Source organism: Erithacus rubecula (assembly GCF_903797595.1).
Source record: "Erithacus rubecula genome assembly, chromosome: 1".
NCBI lineage: Eukaryota > Metazoa > Chordata > Aves > Passeriformes > Muscicapidae > Erithacus > Erithacus rubecula.
In genome coordinates, this window is record NC_136658.1 from 70,371,195 (window position 1) to 70,393,901 (window position 22,707).

A 22,707-nucleotide genomic window follows, 5' to 3' on the forward strand; every position below is an offset into this window, starting at 1 on the left:
CCTCTCCCCACAAAATTAATCAATGTAGTTGGCAAATCCTATAGAACCAGTTTATTTTATGCTTTTGCACTATTGTTTCCCAAGTCACAAACACAGCTGAATACACAACACTATTTTAGCCAATTTATACCTGACAAACTCTACAAAAATTATTTTGCCTTTAAGGATTTTGAAATGTATATAGACACACACCATAACCATGCATATACATGTAATGCACTATAATACTAGAGAATGAACATGCTTTCAACTTTGGTAGTTCAGTAAATTCTTTCCTATTAATCAATAAGCATCAAAATGTCTTTAAATGGAAGTTCACAGATGAAGTTACTCTATCATCTAATTAATATTTGATCTATCAGAACACAAGGAAAAATATTCTAGGGATGGGGCATGCAAAAAGGGGAGTCCAATTCTACTACAACATTTGATTTGATAAATCTGACTTCTCACAGGATATGCCAAAAGAGCATCATCATGCTGCAGCCAGACTGAAAAATACAGCACCTCTAAATTCAGTCACAGTGGAAATTCTAATACATTCTAATACAAACCAGTAATTTCCCTTGATGCCTGATTAATGACAAAGCCCCATTCCATAAATAACACTATCTCCAAGAAAAAATGCCCAGGGTTTTTCTGAAAGGGCTGCAGGACAGCAGGATGACTCTTACTATTAGAGCTAGTCCACACACACCTGCAGTATGGACAAGTATCCTCTGTCATAATACAGACATCTTTTAGCTCTCCCTGCAGTACCCAAGATGGGAGAGCTTGTGCTCTGCCTTTCATTCATTTCAGTCAGGAATACTACCTCACCAAAGTACAGGGTTCAGAAAGAACACAGGAAAATTCATCACTTGTTAAAGAAAATTTGAGAGATCACCTCACTACAACCAAAAGAAGAGAACTCTAAATATTAAGGAGGAAACAACTATCAGAAAGGCAGGTGATAGTAACAGATTTTAGAAGACCCAGGTGTGGTCCCAAGAACTGCAAAGATCTAGTTCATGTGGAACAATATACACACCCAGGGTGAGTGAAAAGATCACATATCTTCAGCTGAGGGATGAGGGAAGGAAACAGGTTTGACAAATGCTTACAGAGTCTTAACTGAGCCAAATCCAGTATCTGTACTATGAAAATACCAACTCTCAACACCACCAATTCTCCCAAATTACAACATAGGTTCTACCATAGTTCCAGCTGCATAAAAGCAACACTTATAAACTGATATTTGGCCAAAACAGCCTGTCAGAGAGTACCTCATCTGTGTAAACTTGTATTTTACTTTGTAATTGGAACACCAGCCAGCAGAGGGGGCACAAGCTAATAAAATCTTTCCTCATGTGAAGTCATTTGAGTAACAAGATAAACCTATTTGCATACTACCTCAAAACACACAGGCACAGGTTAATCCCTCCTTTCTAAAACTATATCTCTAAACCCCTAAATGTTCTTGTACAAGTACAAATAAGAAGCAATCCATCACTGAACTCTAATTTCTTAATGTATGTTTAATCCAACCTCTGGTTCATGATTTCTAGATACCATGGAAGCACATACTATCATTTCATTCCTTCCTTTTTTTGCTGCAGACTGCCCATCTTTGGAAGGCTCAGCCACAAACATTAAACTGTATTACAGACACATTCCCTTTGCTTTTGAAGCTAACCTCCTCCTCCACCCCCCAATATTCTCTCTCAAAGTATTTTGTCTTTTGGAGAAGACCTTAAAAACAGTTTTAAGAAGGCCCACTAGCATTTATCAAGGTCTGAACCCATGCTTCTGTTAACACAATATCTCACTCCACTCAAAAAAAAAAAAAAAAAAAGAAAATGCTTTTCAAGAAATAATGATTTCTCCTGCACTCTTTCACACTCTGAAAGTCAAAAAAATTGCAACAATTTTACAGTAAGGACTGATACCAAAAAATATCTTTCTGCTATGAGGCAAGATTACAAAATCTAAATTCAGCTATCCTCCTCCACAGACTACGGACAGCAAGGTTATTGTAGGCAAATTAATTTCCCACATTCTAGGCAATTTTTTAGTCAATTACATAACAAATACCTATGAGTTACTACAATGCCCAAAACATGGGCTAGTCATAGTTTCTTAACTGGATTGCCTTTATAGGATTACAAGGCAGTTACATGGTTTCAGTTTCATTCCTTACTGAGACTACAGATTAGCAGTAGATGAAATAATTTTTCCAGAGTGTTTGTACATACCACCGTTTGGTGGTATGAAGCTTTTTGCATTTCAGGCAACTGGGAACAAATAAGGTTATAGACTTTAAGAAATTTAAAGCAAAATCAGTCAGCAAAATGCTTTCAAATCAGAACCAATTGTAATGGCAGACTTCCTAAAGCTGAGCCAGAGACCAAAGTCCTCAGCACAGCAGTTACAGAACTAAGGGAGAATTCTTGAAAACAACCATTATGTCATAACACAAGCTATCTAAATTCCATTTAAGAAAAGGAAATTCAAGGTATTGGAGAAAATAAACGGGATGAAAGAAAGTAATTTGCTCCTTGGTATTTTGGACCTAAGCATTATCTCCAAAAATCTTTTTCAAAATAGCCATTTATGACTTCAATTGACTACTGAACCTCCAAACATGTCACCTTAAACTAGCCATGTCCAGTCAAAGCCGTATAGCAAAAATCAACGATCCAGCCAGACATCACTTCTATAATTAGAAATGCTAGAAACAAAACAGCTATCTGAATTGCACAACAGGCAAACCCATTTTCAAAAACAAAGTCACAGAAATATATCTAAGCAAATCAGCTGCTTGCTTTGCTAAAGCTTGCAAGTTTGTGTTCTATAGGCAATGATTTCATTGCACATCCATCCTGAAACACAGCATGAGAAAATTCACTGTGCTTAGTATCATTTTTATAGATGCTCATAATTTTACACATTTGGAGTTTCCAAGTCTGGGACTGAATGAACTGCTTAAAGATTATTTAATTGCACAACTTAAGTCATTCTGGAACTCTCTCAAAAAGTTTGTGCCAAGAACAAAACCAAAACTAACAGCGAGAAAACAAAAAAAAGGAAACTCAGAGCAGCCTGAAAATGAGTTTCAATGCAAGAACAGACATTTTGGAATACAAAAATCTCCATATTGAATAATACACATGTGACAACAGAGGGCATGTGTTAAGGAAGCAGTTTAAGACTGTTCATGTTGAACAATAAAGAAATTATGAATACATAATAGATTTGCTCAGACATCAAATGCAAAATTTGAAGATAACTTTCATGTGCGTAAATCAAGAAAGGTCCAACATCAGTAAGTCTCAGAGTTTCAAAAATCACAGGTTAGTATATAGGTTTGTCCTGTTTCTTTCATTTAAGAGCAGATTTAATTGAGTTTTAAATATCACATTATATAAGTGATAATTTCTTGATTAACTTGCAAGTGTTCCAATTTAGATGAGGTCCTTGGTAAATTTCAAAAACAATTCAGTCCTTCAATCTTTCACAATTATGTGACAGAAAGTAAAACATGCACAGAACAGGGATTTTATACGTAATGAATAGCAAGTAACTAAACAGTGACAAATCACATTGAAATGAAGAACAAAAGGCCACTAACATTTGAAACATTTAAGTACTGATGTGACAGATATATAATCCCAGAAGGGGAAAAACTAACTTTTTCTTAAATTAAATTAAATGAACTACATTAAGCAGCAAAATCAACTGCTATCACAACTTGTATCTTATCTTTAAGGTAATGGAAATCATAACTTACAGAAAAAGATGTACTTTATCAGTTAGTTACAGATTAATAAATGCATCACTACTGATATAATCAGAAAATGGTCAACCAGCCAATAAGTTACAGGAGTTTCCAAAGTTATTTGAGTGAACACAGTAAATGTGAGCTGCTAAAAATAGGTTCCATTTGAGCCTTTATAAACTTTTTCTAAGGAAAATAAAATAACACAATCCATACTAATCATAACTTTAAAGTCAGCTCCAAAGACTCTGAGTTTAAGATGATTTTGGTTATATTTCCTAAAAATATCTCTGAATGTTTTATTCCAAAAATAACTGACCTTGCCAAGCCCTGGATCAAGTCCCTAATTACAGCAGCCTTTCTGCTTCACAGCAGTGACTTTACATAGCTGGTTCTGGCTCAGTCAGTGCAATTCACAGTGCTAAGCCAGGTCTCTGTTCTCCATATGCTGGAGAAGGGTAACAAGTCCTACAGTCACTGGCAGGCTAAGTAGAGGAAAAAAACCTAACCAAAAAAACATACCACCAAGGAGAAAGGACAGATCTGTACACAAAAATCTCCCCCCTTTTTAGGGGGTAAATAATCCAGAGAACTGGCAAGCAGACTAAAAGTAGCTTGCCCTGTGAACATAGCAATTCTTCAGAACAACTTCACGAAGATGCCCTACAATTCCTTCCTGGAGTTTATTACCACAACAGCAGGAGCAACTCAGCTGTTTTAAACAATTTTGAGCCACTACAGTTCAGTCCAGTTGATTAGTCTCACTGATCACTGATTTATTTTACTACACGAAGCCACACAATTTGAAGCAAGGTTAATGCAACTGTGAACCCATGAGAGGCCACAAGTTCCAGAGCTGAGATCTAGGCTGAGTATGCCTTGCAGATGGATGCATACAATCAAGTTGGCTTTCTGGGATTCAAAGCTGGGAGGACAGAACTGTTGCAAGAGAGATGGCCACATTTCACTCATTCTGTAAACTAAGCATCAGATAACTACCAGTGCCCTACATGAGCCTAATGGCATATTCAGTGTTTATTCAAGATAGCTGGACAAAATACAGACAATTTATGAATGAATATGTTATGGCACTGCCTCTTCCAAATCAAATTTGCTTGAAGTATCTTCTGTTACTGGAACAGATCCATGAGATTGTTTCCATTGGAAAAAAAAGTAGTTCACATAAGGTTGTTCCAAATTCTTTACAAACATACCAGGTTGGAACTGGACAAGTGATTTTAAAAACATTTAAGACTTTTGCTGAACTTCGTTGTGCTGGGAGGGCTAAAGGGCAAGCAGTTCCACCTCATTATGTGGAAAAAACACTTTAACAATGCCTGCTGTAGCTCTCACTAGAGGGTGTTCTAAACAAAACTAACTAAAAACTTCAAAGATGGCATGTTTAAAGGTTATGGTCTAAAAGGTGTAAGTTCAAATCAATATGCTTAATTTCATCACATGGTAGAGGAGAATGATAGATTTCTACCAGCACTTCACATACAGATCTTTGACATCAGCAGGCATACAGGTTCATGTTAAATCCATTGCTACTCCAGAGAAAACAGATAGCCTCTCATATTTCTGTCATTATTACACTTACACTTGTGATGTTGTTTACTACTGTCTGAAATGCCCCCGTTTGGCTTTTTTTGGGGAAGGTGGGGGGAAAAAAAAAGAGACCAGGAGAGCTACTTTAGAAGTGCAAATCTCTGCCTCTACGAACACAAGAAGCAAACTGAATGTGCAACTGTGCAGCATGACAAAGCAGGAAATGCTAACCTAAACTTTGGTTCCAAATTTGGAGGCACATGCAGCAAAGGCCATTTCAGTGCAGTGTGTTATGATCCCAAAATATCAAGACAAAAACCATACTTCAAAGGATTTTGACTTTTGAGAGCAACAAAATCCAGTAACAATCCTCAAATACCTCTTGGGAAAATAAAACTGCCCAACAATTTAAAGAAAATAGATCCCTGCAAAAGCATAATGCAAGTCATGTTAGGGAACAGTATTCCACATGTGATTGTTGTGGTTTTGTAAGCTCAGGAGATCCTAGACAAACATGTAAGCAAGCAATCAGCCTAGAATGTGTGACTTAAAGCTGTCTTGGGCCTATAAGTATGATTAGACATTATCTCCTAGGCATGTTGTTTACCTGTAGCTGGAATACTACAGTGTTTAAAGTATTTAAGCCATTATAGCAAAGTGCCCTGAACTCTACAGACCAATGCCAGGTTCCACTGAGGGAACACATCATTAATGCTGCTACTGTAGCTATAAATTGGTCTAAACATATACTCAGAGAACTATAAAGCAGCAGCTAACCTAAGATTGTGTTGCTTGATGGCCATACATGGCATGAGCAAAACACTTGGAAAAAAGTTAAATTATTTAAAAACAATGCCATCATGTGCAGAATGCCTTCCAACTTCCAGCTCTGAGAGCATTTTTAAGTTTCCAAAATATTCTTTAGCAGTTGAATTCCATTGGGTTCTTAGTTTTTCCTCAAAAAATCTTAGTTATGCTTCTGTTCATATGTGAAACACACTACAGAATAAAAGGCTTTCAGCAAGAATGTTCACTGGTAAATCAACCAGTGTTTCTTGTGCTAATCTAAATCCAGGCAGTACTTTATTCATCATTTTGAATTAGAAACACCTATTCTAATGGATACATTTTAGTTGACTTTTCTGTTTTGGAGCAACAAAGTTAGCATGTACTTTTGTTACATTAGATTCATTTAAAAGTCAAACTCATCTCATAGTGGTAGTATGAAAAATGTGCGAGATAACCTAGTGCGATTTTTAAAAACTCATAAAGACCTTATATTGTTGAAAAGCACTTTCTATTTAAAGAAATTTCACCTGAAAAAAATTGCAAAAATACTTTGAAATATCAACTCAACCACTTTGAAATCCCTTCAGTTCAGTGTATTTTATCCTCTCAAACCTTACTCTATGCAATACTGCTGAAAAAACAGTAGTACTTTGATCATTTTGCAAATAACAGGCAACGTGAAACACATGGGGGCTCAGTGAATCAGTTTTAGCAATTTCAAACATCCATCAGATTCCAGTTTCAGTACTGCTATGTTGGTCCTTTGCACTTAAGTATCAAAACATCATTGATACATATTTTACCTACCTCAGATTCAGTGCTTAGTCTTAGGAACCTCACTACAAACTGCAAGTAACTGAAGTTGATGGCTCATTTCAACCATTTGTTTACAATTTCATCTGTCATAACAGCTGCTACATTTTTAATATTTTCTGTTTCCACAGAAACATCTATCAGTATTTAACCCTTCCATCAACTACAACAAGCTGCACATTTGCTACACTCAAAACTATTCGGTTAAATAGTGGCTATTCATGTCCTGCTGAAGAAGGAACAGTTAAAAGACCTAAGACTGTATTCAAGAGGACAAAAAAACCTGCCAGTAAAAGACTCTGTATTTGAGACTACCTCAAATAATGGAAAAACTGAACTGGAGAAAATAAGAAGTCAATTATCTAAGTGAAACTGGGCTAATGGAGTACAATATTTTGTATTGTGACAGTAAACTCTTATTCAACTTGGTGATTAAGTGATTTCTTCCTGGAGACATCCAAATGCTGCATTTCCTCCTAAGCTCCCCATAAAAATGGAGGTGAAAAGGATTGCTCTTTTTAGTGAACTCTGAAAGCTGACACCCTATTTGAAGGTTCATTCTTCTGCTGTCATAATCATCACAAAGCATACTAAGGGGGGGGGGAAAAACTATTATTGGATCCAAGCAGTATAATACAGAAATTATCAATCTGAAAACATTGCCAAAGTTAAAGGAACAGCCACCTTAAAATGTGTATTTTTCAAAAACATTTTTTCTTTACAAAACACACTAAAACAATTGGATTTAGCAACTCCTCAGTGCAACAAAATGTTTACAAAGCCATACCATAGATATCAGAGACAGATTATGAAAAAAATCTTCCAGGCTTTTGACAATCTAAGTGTGTTGACAGTGTCCTTTAAGATCTAACTTGAGATCCTGTGATCAGCTGATGACATGGTAACTCAATCTTTGAGTAACTAAGCCAGTACTTATTTGCTTAAAGAGCAGTATGATAAACCCATAATAAAAATCCAAACATTAAAGTTGCAAGAAAATATGAAGCAGATTTTCCCCAACTCCAGAATGACCATTCAGCCATCATTCTTGTTCAGAAGGTCAGCTGATGGAGAACTCTGGTCAACTTCAGAAGAAACAGAGTATAGTGAGTCACTCTGCCATTTAATCAAACAGTTCACACTCAGCAGGGGTACAAGATATCACACTAGTGGAGACATAACCAGACAACCCCATCAGGCTTGTATCATGTCATTTGCATGTGTAAGAAAAGTCTGGCTTACAATTCATTTTTGTGTAACAAGTGGCTCTTGGCAAATATCTCAAGTTTGTCAACACACCAAAATATAAGCATGAGAGTCAAAAGATTTTTAGCCAGAGAAATTTCCCACAGAAGATTAATAAAAGTCTAGATTTTATTACATCACGTAATACCACTCCTAAGATGGCCTATATGTTGCTCTTTTTTTTTTGTAAAATTATCTTCTTACTCTGACATACTCAAGTCTTCAAATATCTGCCTGCTAAATTTCAGTTAACTATGGTTTTATAGTCTTATTTGTAGCTGCTTAAAAAAAAGTTAATCAGCAATTTATGCTCTGAGTGAAAACTATTTCAAATGCAATTGAGCACTCTGACTAATTTTCCTGGACTTTTAAGTTTCTCATACTGTGAATGGTTAAACACTCATTTGTCTGGACTAAGTTTTAGGTGGTAGTCAATAACAGGAAGATGACAGGGTGTCAAGACAGTTTTAAAGACCAATGTGAAGTTGAGGATAATTAGCTGCCCTAGATCTCATCCTGCAAACACTGAAGGATTAGCTAAGTGTTGTTGAATTTGATTTTTTTTTATTGCTATTTTGGTTAGAATAGCCAAAACGGGTACCTTTGACTTCAGCAGTAGATGATCTGCCACTTGCAGTATGTCCATCTATTTTTACAGACACTAAGAAGAGTTAGAATTTCTATTCAGTCACCTGACTGCACATGTGAATACCTCTTCAACAGCCAGCTCCACATGTGGAATAAAGCAAAAACGTGCATAGGGGTGGGTCCAATCCCAGGGAGACTTACAAGACAAAGTCATTGTTTCACAGGCAAAATAGCAGCTATTGCAGTAATGAACACTACTAGTGAGTCAAAACAGCCATGACAACTCAACTGTCCACTTCAGTAGCTGAGCACAGCTGGTTCACCAAGAGCAAATTATTTGGCATGGGTTTAACTAGAATCATTATCAGTAGCAATAGGAAAGAGCAAACATTTTGTGTATGGGTCTACAGGGGCTAAGTGTTCAAGAAAGATTCATATAGCTCCTGTAACTAAACAAAAGCACTGGAAAAATGGAGAAATTACACACAGATGTATAAGGACAGCAGATGGCCATAGGAAAAACCCTATGTGTGGAACTTGCACTTTAAAAACTTGAGGTTTCATCACTAAAAAGGCATTTTAAAAATGTTTAGGCTCATTTGATCATCTCGTGGGGAAGCTATACAATGAAGCATGACAAATTTCCTTCACAAACATGGCATGTTATCACAAAAATCTGCTTAGACTGGAAAGAGAGGGAAGGGGGACTCATGTTCATAACCATATTCCCATGTTAAATACCAAGAGCAGTACTAATCCTCAGAGTGGACATCCAAATGCACAAGAATAACAAAGAAAAAGGAGAGAGTCAAGATAGTATGCCCCACATGAAAAGTACATGGTATACTCTGCCCAACACTAGTAGCATCCTTCAAGTGAAACAAACCCAGGCTTTGATCCAGCACCAGAAAGAACTTTGAGTCCTAATGCACATGTTGAATCAACATCTGTATTTTAGCAGCTCATACTAATGAGCATGACAGTGCTGGCCCACACCAAAAAAACTATCGTTTTAAAGGGATAGTTGCAATAGAGAGATTAAAAAAGCACAGCTTCTCAAGGCTCAGATACAACAGGCAATTTTATAAAAATAAATGTATGCTGAGAAATGTTGTGGTAAACTCAATGGAAAGGAAGTGTTTTGAAAAAGTTGTGGTCCTTTCAGTACTTTTGGACATGCAGCGTTGTTAGAAAAATGGTTCATCTTTCAAACTGTTCAGCACTGTATAGAGAAAGCAAAGTTTTCATAACCCTATCATGCTCACCAGCTAAGGTACTGAACACAGACTTGACCAAATATAGAAAAATTTGAACTGAAAAGGTCAACTTGCAGGCTACATCACAACTTAAAAACTGATTAATTACTGAAATTAAAAAAAGTAAGTTGCATACCAAATATACTCACTGACTGTATTCAAGCTAGCTGAGCTCTGCTTACTTTTGAAGAAGCCCCCCTATTGAATATTCCATGAAGAAGCCACTTTGGACACCTAGCTAACTGCTGTCTCTGGGAAGTTTGCGTTTTAAGATTTTTCTCACCTAGTAACAGTCAACCTACCTGCCCATAGTTGTCTATGCCAGTTACTAATCTATTTAAGTTTAATAAATCAAAAGCTGTCCTTAAGGACTGGCCAAGAGTCGTAAGTCCTTCAGCTTGAAGATTTTTCAGCTCATTCATAAACGTAGCATGGTTTTCCTTCCAGCCAGCCTGCAAAGAGAAACATGAGAAGATTTATTCTGCAGATACGAGTTTTGCCTTCCTGTTAAGCTACAAAGAGCCTTCCCTGCTGCATGCAGCTCACTACAGATGCTAAACACAATACCTCAAAAGTCAGTAGTATTTGATGTTGCTCCAAAAAGCCTGAAATTATGCACTTAATTCTCAGAACTCCCCATTTACCAAACGAGCGTTTTTGCTTTGTTCCACGGGACAAATTTCTTTGAGGACGCTGGTGCCCAAACCTTAGAGCTATTTACATCACCCTCCCAGAGGCCCGCTCAGATGGAAGCCAACTGCGCTGAGAAGCCACCTCCAACAGGTTCACGGTCCCGTGTCATGTGGACCCACCGCCCCCTTCCCCCGCGCGGTGCGTCCCCCCCCGCCGCGGCGGGGCCAGGGAAGTGCCGTCCCCTTCCGAGACCGGGCTCTCCGGGCTGAAGTCGGTCCTTCCCCCGGCTCGCCCCTTCCAAGCCGAACTCTCCTTGGAGTTGCTGTCACTTCTCCCAACTTGAATAAATATCCCCCACAGTTCATTGCTGCTCGCACACCGCACAGGGGAAAAGCGTCGGCCATGTTGATGTCAGCGCCGCCGCCGCCGCCGGAGCCCGTGTGTGCCGCGCTCCCCCGGACCGCCGGCAGCCGGGGCGGCGCGGGCGGGGGGCGGACGGGCCGGAAGGAGGCCGGGGAGGAGGGGGGGTGAGCGGGGGTTACCTTGATAGCGTAGGGAGGCTCCTCGAAAGTGACCAGCATGTACCTGTCTCCTCTGCTGGCCGGGTCCCGAGCTCGGAGCTGCGGCGCGGGGGACAAAGCGGAGGGTGAGCCGAGAGGCGGCGCCGCCGCCGGAGCCCCCCGGCTCAGCCCGGCCCTCCCCTCCCCTCCCTCCCCGCACACACACGCACTCTCTCGCTCGCTCCCGCCCGCCCTCGGCCCGCGCCCCCGGCCCAGGCAGCCCCCCGCTCCCTGCCGCCCCCTCCCCTCCCCGCGCAGCCACTCTCGCTCGCTTTCTCTCGCCTCCTCTCGCAAGGCAGAGCCCGGTACCTTCATGAAAGTCTCTACAGCGCCTTTGGCTATGTCCAGATAGGTGGTGCCCAGATGGGTGCGCTGGTTCATGGAGGCGGACGTGTCTATCAGGAAGAGTAAGATGGGCATAGTGCGGAGGGGCCGGCGGCCGGACGGCTACATGGACAGCGGGCGGGGGCTGAGGGGAGAACCGTGGGGGGAAGGCGAGGGGAAGGGGGGAGAGAGAGAAGAGAAGACGGGGGACGGAAGAGGAGTAAGTGGCTGTGAGTGCTGTGCACGGGGAAGGGCGCCTCCCCGCTGCCCCTCTGCCGAGGCGGGGGGGAAGGGGGGGCAGCCCTGCCTGCCCTGCCCTCCTTTGTGTGAGGGGCCTGCTCAGCCCAACACAGGCTGGTTTATGAGGGAGAGGCGGATAGGGCTGCGCTGCTGGCTAACCTTCCCCCCACCACCACCTTCCTCCTCCTCCACCGCCGCCCGCCCTCCCCTCCCCCTGTTGATGTTACTCAGAAGTTTCAGGCGGAGCAGCCGCGGCCCCGCCAGCCCGGCACTTTCTCGCTCTGACTGAGGCGCTTCCTCGCTCGCCGCCCGCTTTTAAGGCAGCCTGGGTAGGTCGGCCCCGCCCCCCAAGGACACGTCCCCGTCCCACGTGATTGGCTCCTGGCTCCACCATAGGGCGTCGGTAAGCGCTCATTAGCATATTGAAATCGGCGGGGCGGGGCGGGGCGGGCGCAGCCGGCGGGGGCGCGGGCGGCGGGGGCGCGCAGGCGCAGCCGCGGGCGGGGGGCGGCCGGCCGGGGGACACGGGGCAGGGCGGGGAGCGCCGGGGCTCGCGGGGACGCGCCCCGTGGGCGCGCTCCGGGCGCCGAGAATGCGGAGGGGCAGCGCGGCCGGGACGGGAGGGACGGGCGGGGAGAGGGATCTGTCGCCGCCGCCCCTCTCGCTGAGCTATTTCGAGGGCTGCGGGGTGACGCGTCCCTCGGGGGCAGCGCCCTGCCCGCTCGGGGAGGGCGGGGGTGGCCCCTGGGGAGCGCCGCGCCGCGCCGGGCCGGGGCGGTGACTCCGGCGCTGGCGGCTTGTCGCCGCCGGGAGAGGCGGGTGAGTCACGGGGGCGGGGAGGAGGGAAGGAGGGACGGGAGAGGGCGGGCGCTGCCCCGGCCCGCCTCCGCGCCCGCCGCTCTCCTTGAGGCTGCGGGAGAAGCCGCCTGCCCGTGTCCCGCAGCGGGTGCTGTCCCGGCCGGGAGCAGGGCAGTGCTCTGGGGGCTCCGGTGAGCCGTGCTGCCGCCGGGTGCCTGCGCGGCCCCGCTGCCGGGGAGCGCTCCTCAGGGGAATCTTCGGCTCCTGGCCGCCAGCACAGCCCGAGTCCGCTGGGTTTAGGATGGAGAAACGGTCCGGTACCATCCTGCTGATGAATTCCCGAACACATGGTCTGGCCTTTCACTCGATCCTTAGGAAAAAGAGAAATTGGCTAGCCTTAGCTGTGACCTTTTTCCTTCCATAATCACGGGCAGTTATTAACGCTAAGGTTGCTTTCATCTATGCTATGACACTCCAAATTTACTTCTTATAAATCTTCTAATTATGGAGTGTTCCTAACCAACTAATGACGAAGATGTCTGTTCTCAGGTTTTTTTGCGATTTATTAGGGTTTGGGGTTTGATTTTTTCCCCAGCAGTTGAGTCTGCTGTTTCTGCTCACAGCCTTGGAGCAGTACTCCAGAGCCATGTCTTAGCATAATCTGTTCAGGAGAATGCTCTGCTTTCTGTCTGTTGGTTTTTGTTTTTGTTTTTTTTTCCCTGGTCCTGCTGATGTGCTCCCACAGCTACTGCTCTAGAAGGTTTAAAGCCACTGTGCTCCTTCATTCTCCCAAGATAAAATTGGCAGTGTTCTGGCTTGGTCTTCCAGGCAAGATTTCTGTCTTGTTAGGCAAGAGCTTGATGGGGCTATTTTGCTATCCTTTTTTTTTTTTTTTTTTTTTTTTTTTTAAGACTAGTGGGAGATTAACATTTCTAAGAAGAGAGAGGGGTAGAATCACATTTCCATTGCAAATTGGTATGCATTCTTATGCCTTTGAGCAGCTTATTTTGGCTTTCCTGTTGGTGCTGTACCTGTGACCTGTGCTGTCCTCTCTTAGGCTTTGGGGTGCAATAAAGGACACTTCCTTTCAACCCAGTAACCCAGTTTACCATTCAATGCCATTTAAGTATCTCCAATCTTAAGGACCCTGGGAGAACTGGGAAGGAATCTTTGGAGTTGGTGCAGACCAAAATACAGCAACTTTTACTATGATTATTTCTCACTCTGGATCGTGCTCCTGGTGCTGAGAATGAGCTTTCATGTGCACCCAGTGGCTCTTGAGCTGCTTGTATCTTTCCAGTTCAGTATTAGAGCTCTAGCAGTGATGCTTGGTCTCGTGACCTGCAGCAGGCTGTTCTGGTACAGGTTCTACTGTTTAATCTGAATCCCTCCTGTCAGAGGGAGAAAACCAGCAGGTGCCACAGAGGCCACACTGCTGGGTTACCCTGGAATCCAGCTGCATGCCAGTCCCTGTTACACAGTAAAACATTTGGACTAAGAGAGGCTTGGTTCACAGTCATTTCCTTTCCACAGAGGTATTTTGGGGACCTTCTGTCCCCTCAGGTCTCCAAAGAAAACTAAAGGTATCTGCTGCAGCTCCTAAAGTCAGTGAGACTGGCTGCTGGAGGAGTAGTAATTGTCCCCCTAAGGTGGGGGGATGCATGGTGTAGGCTGCAGTGCTGCTTTAGCAAATCGTGCCTTGGGATTAGTTGTTTCATTTGGGAGGAACATTGACTTGTGTTTATGATGATGGCTGGCTTCCTTTTAAATTTCAGAGATAGGCACATTGTTCAGACATGCCATGTTTTATCTATTTGTATGTTGCTGATATTTAATTGACTATCCTAATAAAACCATCATCACTTTTATGTGTGAAACGTCATGCATCTTCTTGGGGAATGTGGAAAAATGGGAAATTCCTGGAATGGTTCCTTCTTCAAAGTGCTAGAAAAGAGACATTTCAGAGTCCTTGCCATACCAAGAAAATGTCATGGTCAAAGGCAGCCTGGCCATGAATCCTGGGCATAAATCCTGGAAGGCCATTTGGAATTTTTATGTTTTGTTGCCAGTAAATGAAAAAAGATCAGGGAAAAAGCCATGTTCAATCATGGTGGTAGAATCAGTTATAAACCAGCATGGATTCTGAATCAACTTTGAGAATTGCAAGCTGTAGGCATGCTGTAACTGTCTTGCCAATGCAAGAGGAAGGTGAGACCAAAGCAGCGGGCCCTACTCTACCCCTAGTTCCCTCAGCACTGGTAATTATCACTGATAGAAGAATCACACAGACTAAACTTACACACTGTTTCAATTAAATTTATACAAGGAAACTAATTTACTGTGCTTTTCTGTTTTGCTGTTACCTTTGAGGCCATTTGGAGCATTCAGTCCTTCTCACTCCTATGCATCTTCTATTAGATCCATATTAGATCTGCTGTGGGGCAGAATCACAGCTGGTTGTGTGTTGTCTGTGGTAGGCATGGGTACTTTGCTGCTGGGAGCAGGCCAATTTGACTAATATTGAGAAAGATTCTTTCAAAGACAGGTAATAAGCCCAAGCCTTAAGCGTGCATCAGCCTCTTGATGTGAGAGTCATAATGGCTGGTACTGCCATCAGAGTCACATTTATAAATCTGTGTGGGAGACTGGCTGCAAAGGAACAAACCCCAGTGATATTAGTGCTTATGCTCATTACTAGCAGAGCTGACACAGCTGCGCAGGGAGAGAGAGTGAGGCTGCCACCGAGAACAAATGCATCTTTCTTTTTCTTTAATATTGTGGGCAAAGTGACACCCCATGCACAGTCCAAATGAGCCAGTTCTACCTTTTGAGTCAAGATCAATGATTTCAGCAAGCTTCTGGCTGGAGGAATACTCTTCTCCAGCTGTCCTCATGATGCAGAACATTCCACCTGCTTCCTTGCAGGTTTGTATTTCTTGTACATCCATGAGGAAGCATGAATGTATATGTATGCCTAAGAATATTTGTTTTGTCATCTTCAGAGAATAGGTGTTGTCCATCTGGGGACAAATAAGGTAGTATTGAAGATGTGTATTTACTTTACATTTGAATGCTAAGTCAATAAAAAAAAAAAAAAAAAAAAAAAAAAACCCAAACAAAAAAATTCCAAAACAAAGTGTAAAAATATACATAAAACTCCCCATCATATGAAAAAAGCTGAAGAGCATTTTTTTATTATTTGCTGTTACTGTGTTTTTCCTTAAATAGCTTTTTCTCCATGTTAATAGTTTTAAGATTTTTGTTGTTTTATCACATAGTGTTGGCCTTATTTTGTCCTACACTTCAGGTTTGAATGGAAGCTGCTGTGTTAATGACCTTCAAGCAGGTCTGAGAAGTAAAACTGATGGTATAACTTTTTTTTTTTTTAATTGTCTTTCTCCTCAATATGAAATTATTTTCACAAAGAAAATTTCCAGATCTTAGTCAGTTCAGGTCCTAATGATACAGGGACATTTTTCCAGGTTTCCTTTAGAATACAGTTCTGTAGCCTTTTGGATTGTCATTATTAAATTCTTCCCCCCGCCCCCCCATTTAACAGTAACATTTTCCATTCCCTAATTTAATTCTACTGCATATCATTAAAATATATCTCTTTATACAGCATTCTGAGTTTCAATTTATCTTTTAATACTCGTGTCCTCTTTTTTTTAGTATTCCTTTAGCCATGTTCTGTGCATTCAACTCACTTGCTTTTTGCTACAAATAAAATTGTATTCTTTCCTTGTCTTGCCTACATGGCAGCATATATTGTTGCAGTTTTGTTTTGTCCTGTTGGGTTTTTTACTAGTGTCAATGCAGTGGTTTGACCATAATTTTTCTCCTCTTCCTGAGATTCTTACCAAATATAACCTGATTTGATCCTGTAATTCAGGCAGCCTAGGTAAACAGAAAACTTTTTTTATATATATTCTGGGACTTAAATGAGGTTGCCTGTTTTTCCAAGACTTGCAGCAGCTGCTGCCTTCCTTTGAAACTAGCACCTTTTAGAAGCCTGTACTTTGGGTTCCCTAGCACCAGAACACAGTGAAACTACATCTCTCTGCAGAACAATGACCTCTAAAAGAAGTGCCATTCTGGCTTCTCTTGGCCCATCTTCAAAGACAGCCTCTTTTTCATTGTCCATCCATTAGGAAACCCAGAGGACAGCCTTTGAAGCTTCCTAGGGATTTTGTATTCCTCAGCACCCCTCCAGTCATCCAAATCCCTTGCTGTATCCCAGTTTGGGAGTTGGACCTGAAGTGAAAAACAGCTAATGTGGAAATGCAAGGGAATGGGTACAACAGGAGTTTGATAGAGCTTGTCTTCTAACTGTGCAGACTGAGTGTAAGTACTGGAAGACTTAAGTTCATGAGTATTTGTGTACTTTGGTACTTCAAAATAAAGTTATGATGGAAGTGCACAGTTAGATGATCCTCAGAGAAAAAGCCTGACCTCTTTGAGGTCATCTGGCCGTGACAGCAGAATTCAGTCAGTTAATGATGGAGAGGTTGCAAGGCACCTGAATAGAAGATAAGGAAGCTTTTATAATTAAATAAACTGTGTTTAATACGTGCTTGTTCTTTACTATTACTGGTCATATATTGAAAGGTCTACACTATGCACTGTCTTCATATGTATTTAGAAGTGTTTAACAGAGCAAGACCTCTCCTACTTGGTACCGTGGAGGAATATTACATGTAATATGGAAAAAGCTACTTAAAACTTTTCAAAATTACAGTTGCAATAAGGTAGCACACATGAGAATTCAAACAGATTTACAGTTATTATTTATCATTCCTGATGTGTTGCATTGCTCCTTTCATTTAACTTAGGGTTCTGGTCAAGAACAAAACCCTGTATCACTCTGGGCCTTTAAATTTATTCTGTGTCCTGAGTATCTGAGCTGGTGCATCAAGATCCAAAGGGAACAGAAAACACCCTCTAGCATAAAAACCGTCTAGCATACAATAAGGTCTTCCTTCCTTCCTTCCTTCCTTCCTTCCTTCCTTCCTTCCTTCCTTCCTCCTTCCTTCCTTCCTTCCTTCCTTCCTTCCTTCCTTCCTTTCCTTCCTTCCTTCCTCCTTCCTTCCATTCCTTCCTTCCTTCCTTCCTTCCTTCCTTCCCTTCCTTCCTTCCTTCCTTCCTTCCTTCCGTCCTTCCTTCCTTCCTTCATTTCCTTCCTCCTTCCTTCCTTCCTTCCTTCCTTCCTTCCTTCCTTCCTTCCTTCCTTCCTTCCTTCCTTCCTTCCTTTCCTTCCTTCCTTTCCTTCCTTCCTTCCTTCCTTCCTTCCTTCCTTCCTTCCTTCCTTCCTTCCTTCCTTCCTTCCTTCCTTCCTTCCTTCCTTCCTTCCTTCCTTCCTTCCCCCTTCCCTCCTTCCTCCTTCCCTCCTTCCCTCCTTCCCTCCTTCCCTCCTTCCCTCCTTCCCTCCTTCCCTCCTTCCCTCCTTCCCTCCTTCCTTCCTTCCTTCCTGCCTTCCTTCCTGCCTTCCCTCCTGCCTTCCCTCCTTCCTTTCTCTCCCCTCTCATTTTCTGTCCTTGAGATGCTGGTGCCATGCAGGCTTTCCTCAGGATGGCAGGAACAGAACTGTGATACTTTTCCTCTACAGCACCACTTTAAAATGATCTTTGAGGTGGTTGTTACAGCCTTCCCAGAAAAACCCTTTCCTGTACCAGCTGACTTGAGCAATCCGCTGTCACTGTTCCAGGGATTGCTTTTGTTCATTCCTCCAAGCATTCCTTCTTGTCTGCACTACCAAGTTTCATTAGCCCTGGAAATCATATCCTTCCTGAAGTGCTGGACCTTCCTGCACATTTCATAGCATAGCAACGTAACTCCATTACCATGGATCCCAGACACAAGCATGCTGAATTTATCTAACTAATCAAGCAGCTAAGGGACACCAATTTCAGCTACAGTCAGCTTGGATTATAAAGCACTTACAGCTAAAATGTAGCCTAAAGCACTTCCCAGGGAGGCAAAGCAATGAGTTGGGGGATGTTTTGTTTGTGGTTTGTTTGGTTTGGGGTTTTTTAATGGCAAATGTAATGTGTATAGTCTTGGTAAACAGACAGAATTATTCATTCATCCATAAGCTGTTTCCCACTGAGGTATCACACCTGCATGTGGTATTTGCAAGCTGGGAGCTCTTCCTTTAAAATACTGCCTCACTGTAGAGGTTTTTTGTCCAACTTTTACTCTGAATGTGATTATTATGCGTTGCCATCTTTTGCCCAAAATCCAAATACACTGTAAAATAAAGATGTACTCTGTTGCTCCTACAAAGCAGCTGACTGATGACTGATGTTGAATGGAATATGGACCAGTTGATCTTTTTCCACTTAGCAGTTAATAAAAACTTAATCAAATCTCAACTAGTAGCTAATCGGAAATCTCTGCAAAAGCCATCTATAAAGCACAGACACAGGTCTTCCAGAAAACAATTAACCCTATAAAGCCTCTCATCTAGAGAGGACATCTGTCATCTGTATTTCATGGCTTCAAGGACCTATGTCAAGATGTTTGGGACTGTTGCAGAGCATGTAATTCAAAAGATGCAATTAAAATCAAGTGAGAGGATTTTTTTTCTTTTCTACTTTTACACTCCCATTGAAGCCCTGATATAAGGTCTATTTGTCATAGAAAACTTTAGTGGGTGCCACAGTGAGCAAATCTCTCCTGCACCAATTTGCTGAAAAAGAGTATCTTGTTTTATAAATATTTCAAATGAGAAGGAAGGACACTTAAAGGCACAGCTTTGAAAATTGCAAAAGGATAATTCTTACTGAGTTAGAGACTACAAAAACATTTCTTATTAGGAAAATTTTAGAATTGATTTGAGACCAGCTTATAGAAAACCCTGAATCACAAGTGTAACCTTTTTTCATAACAACAGTGTCACCAAGCAGTGCTATTTTTGTCAGTGATGAGTTCTTTTGTTGTTGGAGATGGCTTTCGATTTCATGATGTTGCAATCGGAACATTTCAGGATCAGTTCTAATATTTTCCTGTTGGCAAGCCATTTTTAAGGCAACATACCATTGATGGTTATTTTCCAAACATGGGGCCAAAATAAAAGGTCCAAGAAAGCCCATCCCATAATTCATGTTGATGGTAAGTGTATGTTTCTCCAGTGTGTTTGGCAGTGTGTGTGTGTGTACACCAGCCATGTGATAATTCTAACATTTTCTCTGAGTTTCTCCTGTTTTTTTCCTTTTTTAAAGTATTTCTATTTTCTGTTAGTCTGTTTTCTGATTAACTTGACACTGATATACACATTTCTGTTTTCTGGTTTGTGTGACTTGTGAATAAAGCTAGCAGTGATTTCTATAACTGGGGTCTCAAAGAATGAAATTTAACAATGCAAAGGCAACAAAAAACAGCCTTTTAACTAATATATCATTTTCATTAATTTTCAGGGTTTGCAGATTGGGGTTTTTTTAAATTTTATTTTCCTTTATCAATTCTTATTTTTCTTCATGTCTTCCATTTCAGGTCCTTTTTGTCTTCTCTTTCAGAAAAAGTTACAATATGCTCTTCTTGACACTTCTCAGATATGGCTTATCTACTTAGATACAGCTCTCTTCAGCTGGCCAAGGGAAAAAAAGCCAAAATTACTAATTTGCCCTGATGAGTGTTTTCCCTCTTTGTTTTATCAATGACTGGTCGTGCTGTGTCCTGGACTTCTGCAGCAGCTAATAAGTAACTCCTGATGCCAGAATAACTCCTGGTTCCAAAGGTTGACAGATATCATTTCAGCTCTCATTTCAGAGGTAAATCACAGCCCTTTAACCCAATTATAGTCCAGTGTGGCATAATTTGACTCATTTGTGATCCTTTACCAACTGGCTACTGCAGTTAATTTATGAAAAATGTGACAGCATTCCTTTTTCAAGGGGAATTAGAGTCTATTATGCTTTAATTTATACATTGTTTAGAATGCTCCAGACTGTTTCTACCTAAGCACCAATTTTTCCTTTTCTGCATCTGCTCATTGTTTCCTAATTCCCTTTTATTATACTGAAATCTATTACTTTTCTGTTAATATGCTTTACAGTAGTTTTCCCTGAAACATTTGGAGTTTTTACTTTTGACACAGTGTCCCTCTAATTAATATGGGCAATTTTACTAGAATGTCAATTACTTTGTGGAGTATATAACTGTAATTGTGACCATCATATAAATCTGTTCCTTATGGCACTGCTAGCAGTGCAGCAGACCACTGCCACTAGCATCAAACTTCCCTGTCATTCTGACATTGTAATGAATTCCTTCCCAACTGGCAACAAGAAAGTCTTACACAGCTCTTTCTCTGCTTGAGTTCTCTGTTTTCTGGATTGTGAAATTATCCTCTGCATAATTCAAGAACCGCTTCATGATCTATGTTTGGCAGAATTTGTAGCCCAACAGATGTCTGGACAGTTAATGACCTCTGTAAGTACAGCCCTGTGATTTCTTGCTACTGATGGTCCAAGAATTTTTAATCTATTCTGCTGCAAGTCAGCACTTGAGCAGCATGTCATCTCTTATTATAAAACAAAAGTGCAAAATGTGTATAAATTTTCTTTTCAGAATTGTTATGCCTAGTCAGAAGTGGTATTTTGCCCTCATTTTCTTCTGAGTCTTTGTTCATGTATGTGTACATGCAATACACAGATGCACATAGCTCCATATTTTTCCTTGGCCAAAATTGAAGGACATGAATGAAAACCACTGAAATTAATCAGAATATAGTTTCAGAGAAAAAGTATTCCCATAAATACAAGTCAGAACTCACCTGACTTGCACACCTTTAAGTTGAGGAAAGAGCAGATACCTAAAAAGCCCTTTGGTAGCACAGCATTTTTGACTGTCACATTTACACGTATGGCAAATATAGTCTTACAAGAGAATTTGAAGGCACTGGAGTGATGTGTTCACAGTATGAAATCATGCTGCAGCTGTACAGCCATTCCTTCTTTCCTCTTCCCCATTCAGATCAGGTTCTAGCCCATCCCTGCACAGGAAAGTTGTCCTAGTTTCTATTCTGGATAGTTTTATTTTCTGTTCAGTTTTTGGCACTTGCAAGAGGGAAATTGTCAGGCAGGATTGTATCAAAGAGGAGGTAAGAGAGTACCTAACATCTGGCACTCATCTCCCAGAGGAGGGAGTCAAGGAATTGAATGCTGATTGATACAGGTCCAGTCAGACATCCCTGCAGAGATATTCTGCAAGCCAGGTGCTGAAGTCCCTAGAACATAAATCTGCACAGTGAAGTGCTTGAAAGAATTGTTTGTACTTCATTGTGTGCCACTGTGAAGGAGAGAAATCAGGCTGCCTGCATACAAGTGCTCCTCTAGCAGTCAGAGTCCTGGCAGCTGCCTGGGACTCTCACCACATAGCTCCTGAGGTGCCAGGAAGTTTGCTAGATGCCTCACTGGTACCTACTTCTGCAGTGGAAGGGTCTTTGTGGCCAAACTGCTGGATTGGAAGGCACCAAAACCCTGGAGAAAGGTTCATCAACTGGATCTACACCGGTAAGATTCAGAAGCCAGTGCTCTCGCATTCCATGCAGAGCTCTTGCAATTGATCTATGGGCAGATTACTTGGCAATTTTGGCATGAAACTCCTGGCAACCTCTCAGATGGTACATGGATCTGGCTTGGAGGACAGCATGGAGCAGGAGTAATTTCTTCAGAAACAAGAAGAAAATGTAATTCTGCAATGGTTGGTTTTTTAGTGAATTTTATTTGGGTTTTTTTTGGTAGGGAAAGTTTGAGGATGTCTGTTTGTTTGTTTGTTTGTTTGTTTGTTTAATTTAAGTATGTGCCTACATGCATATCTTCTTTTGGTTTTCTTCAGATAAAAAAAACCTATTTCCAACACTCATTCAGTACAGTTTAAAGAGTCTTTACATGTTTTTAATTACTACCTGTCCTCTTCTCCAGTGTCTTCTCGCTTGAACACTTTGGGAGACATTTCCAATTTGTATTGTTTCTTGTCATGGTTCACTGGCAAGTAAGTATTGCCATAGGCCCCTCCTGTTACTGGGAACTGATCTAACATGCCAGACAAGTTCTTTTGATTTCAAGAGCATCTCTTGGCCTCCTATGGAGTCTTTTGAGCACCTTTATCTTTTGATTCTAATACCTGGTTTAGAGCCTCTGTGTGAAAATTGTCC

The 22,707-nt window shown here is 41.6% G+C and overlaps 1 protein-coding gene across 1 annotated transcript in view; it reads right to left on the bottom strand.

Annotated features, from left to right (window-relative positions):
* INTS6 (integrator complex subunit 6) overlaps positions 1-12,060 on the bottom strand; it is a 37,943-nt gene extending 25,883 nt beyond the window's left edge. Inside the window, 4 exon segments of the mRNA XM_079315158.1 lie at positions 10,299-10,448; positions 11,172-11,249; positions 11,499-11,658; positions 11,981-12,060. Of these exon segments, the coding sequence (XP_079171284.1) occupies positions 10,299-10,448; positions 11,172-11,249; positions 11,499-11,609 (339 nt within the window). The 5' untranslated portion in view covers positions 11,610-11,658; positions 11,981-12,060.
* Positions 12,061-22,707: the final 10,647 nt, after the last annotated feature.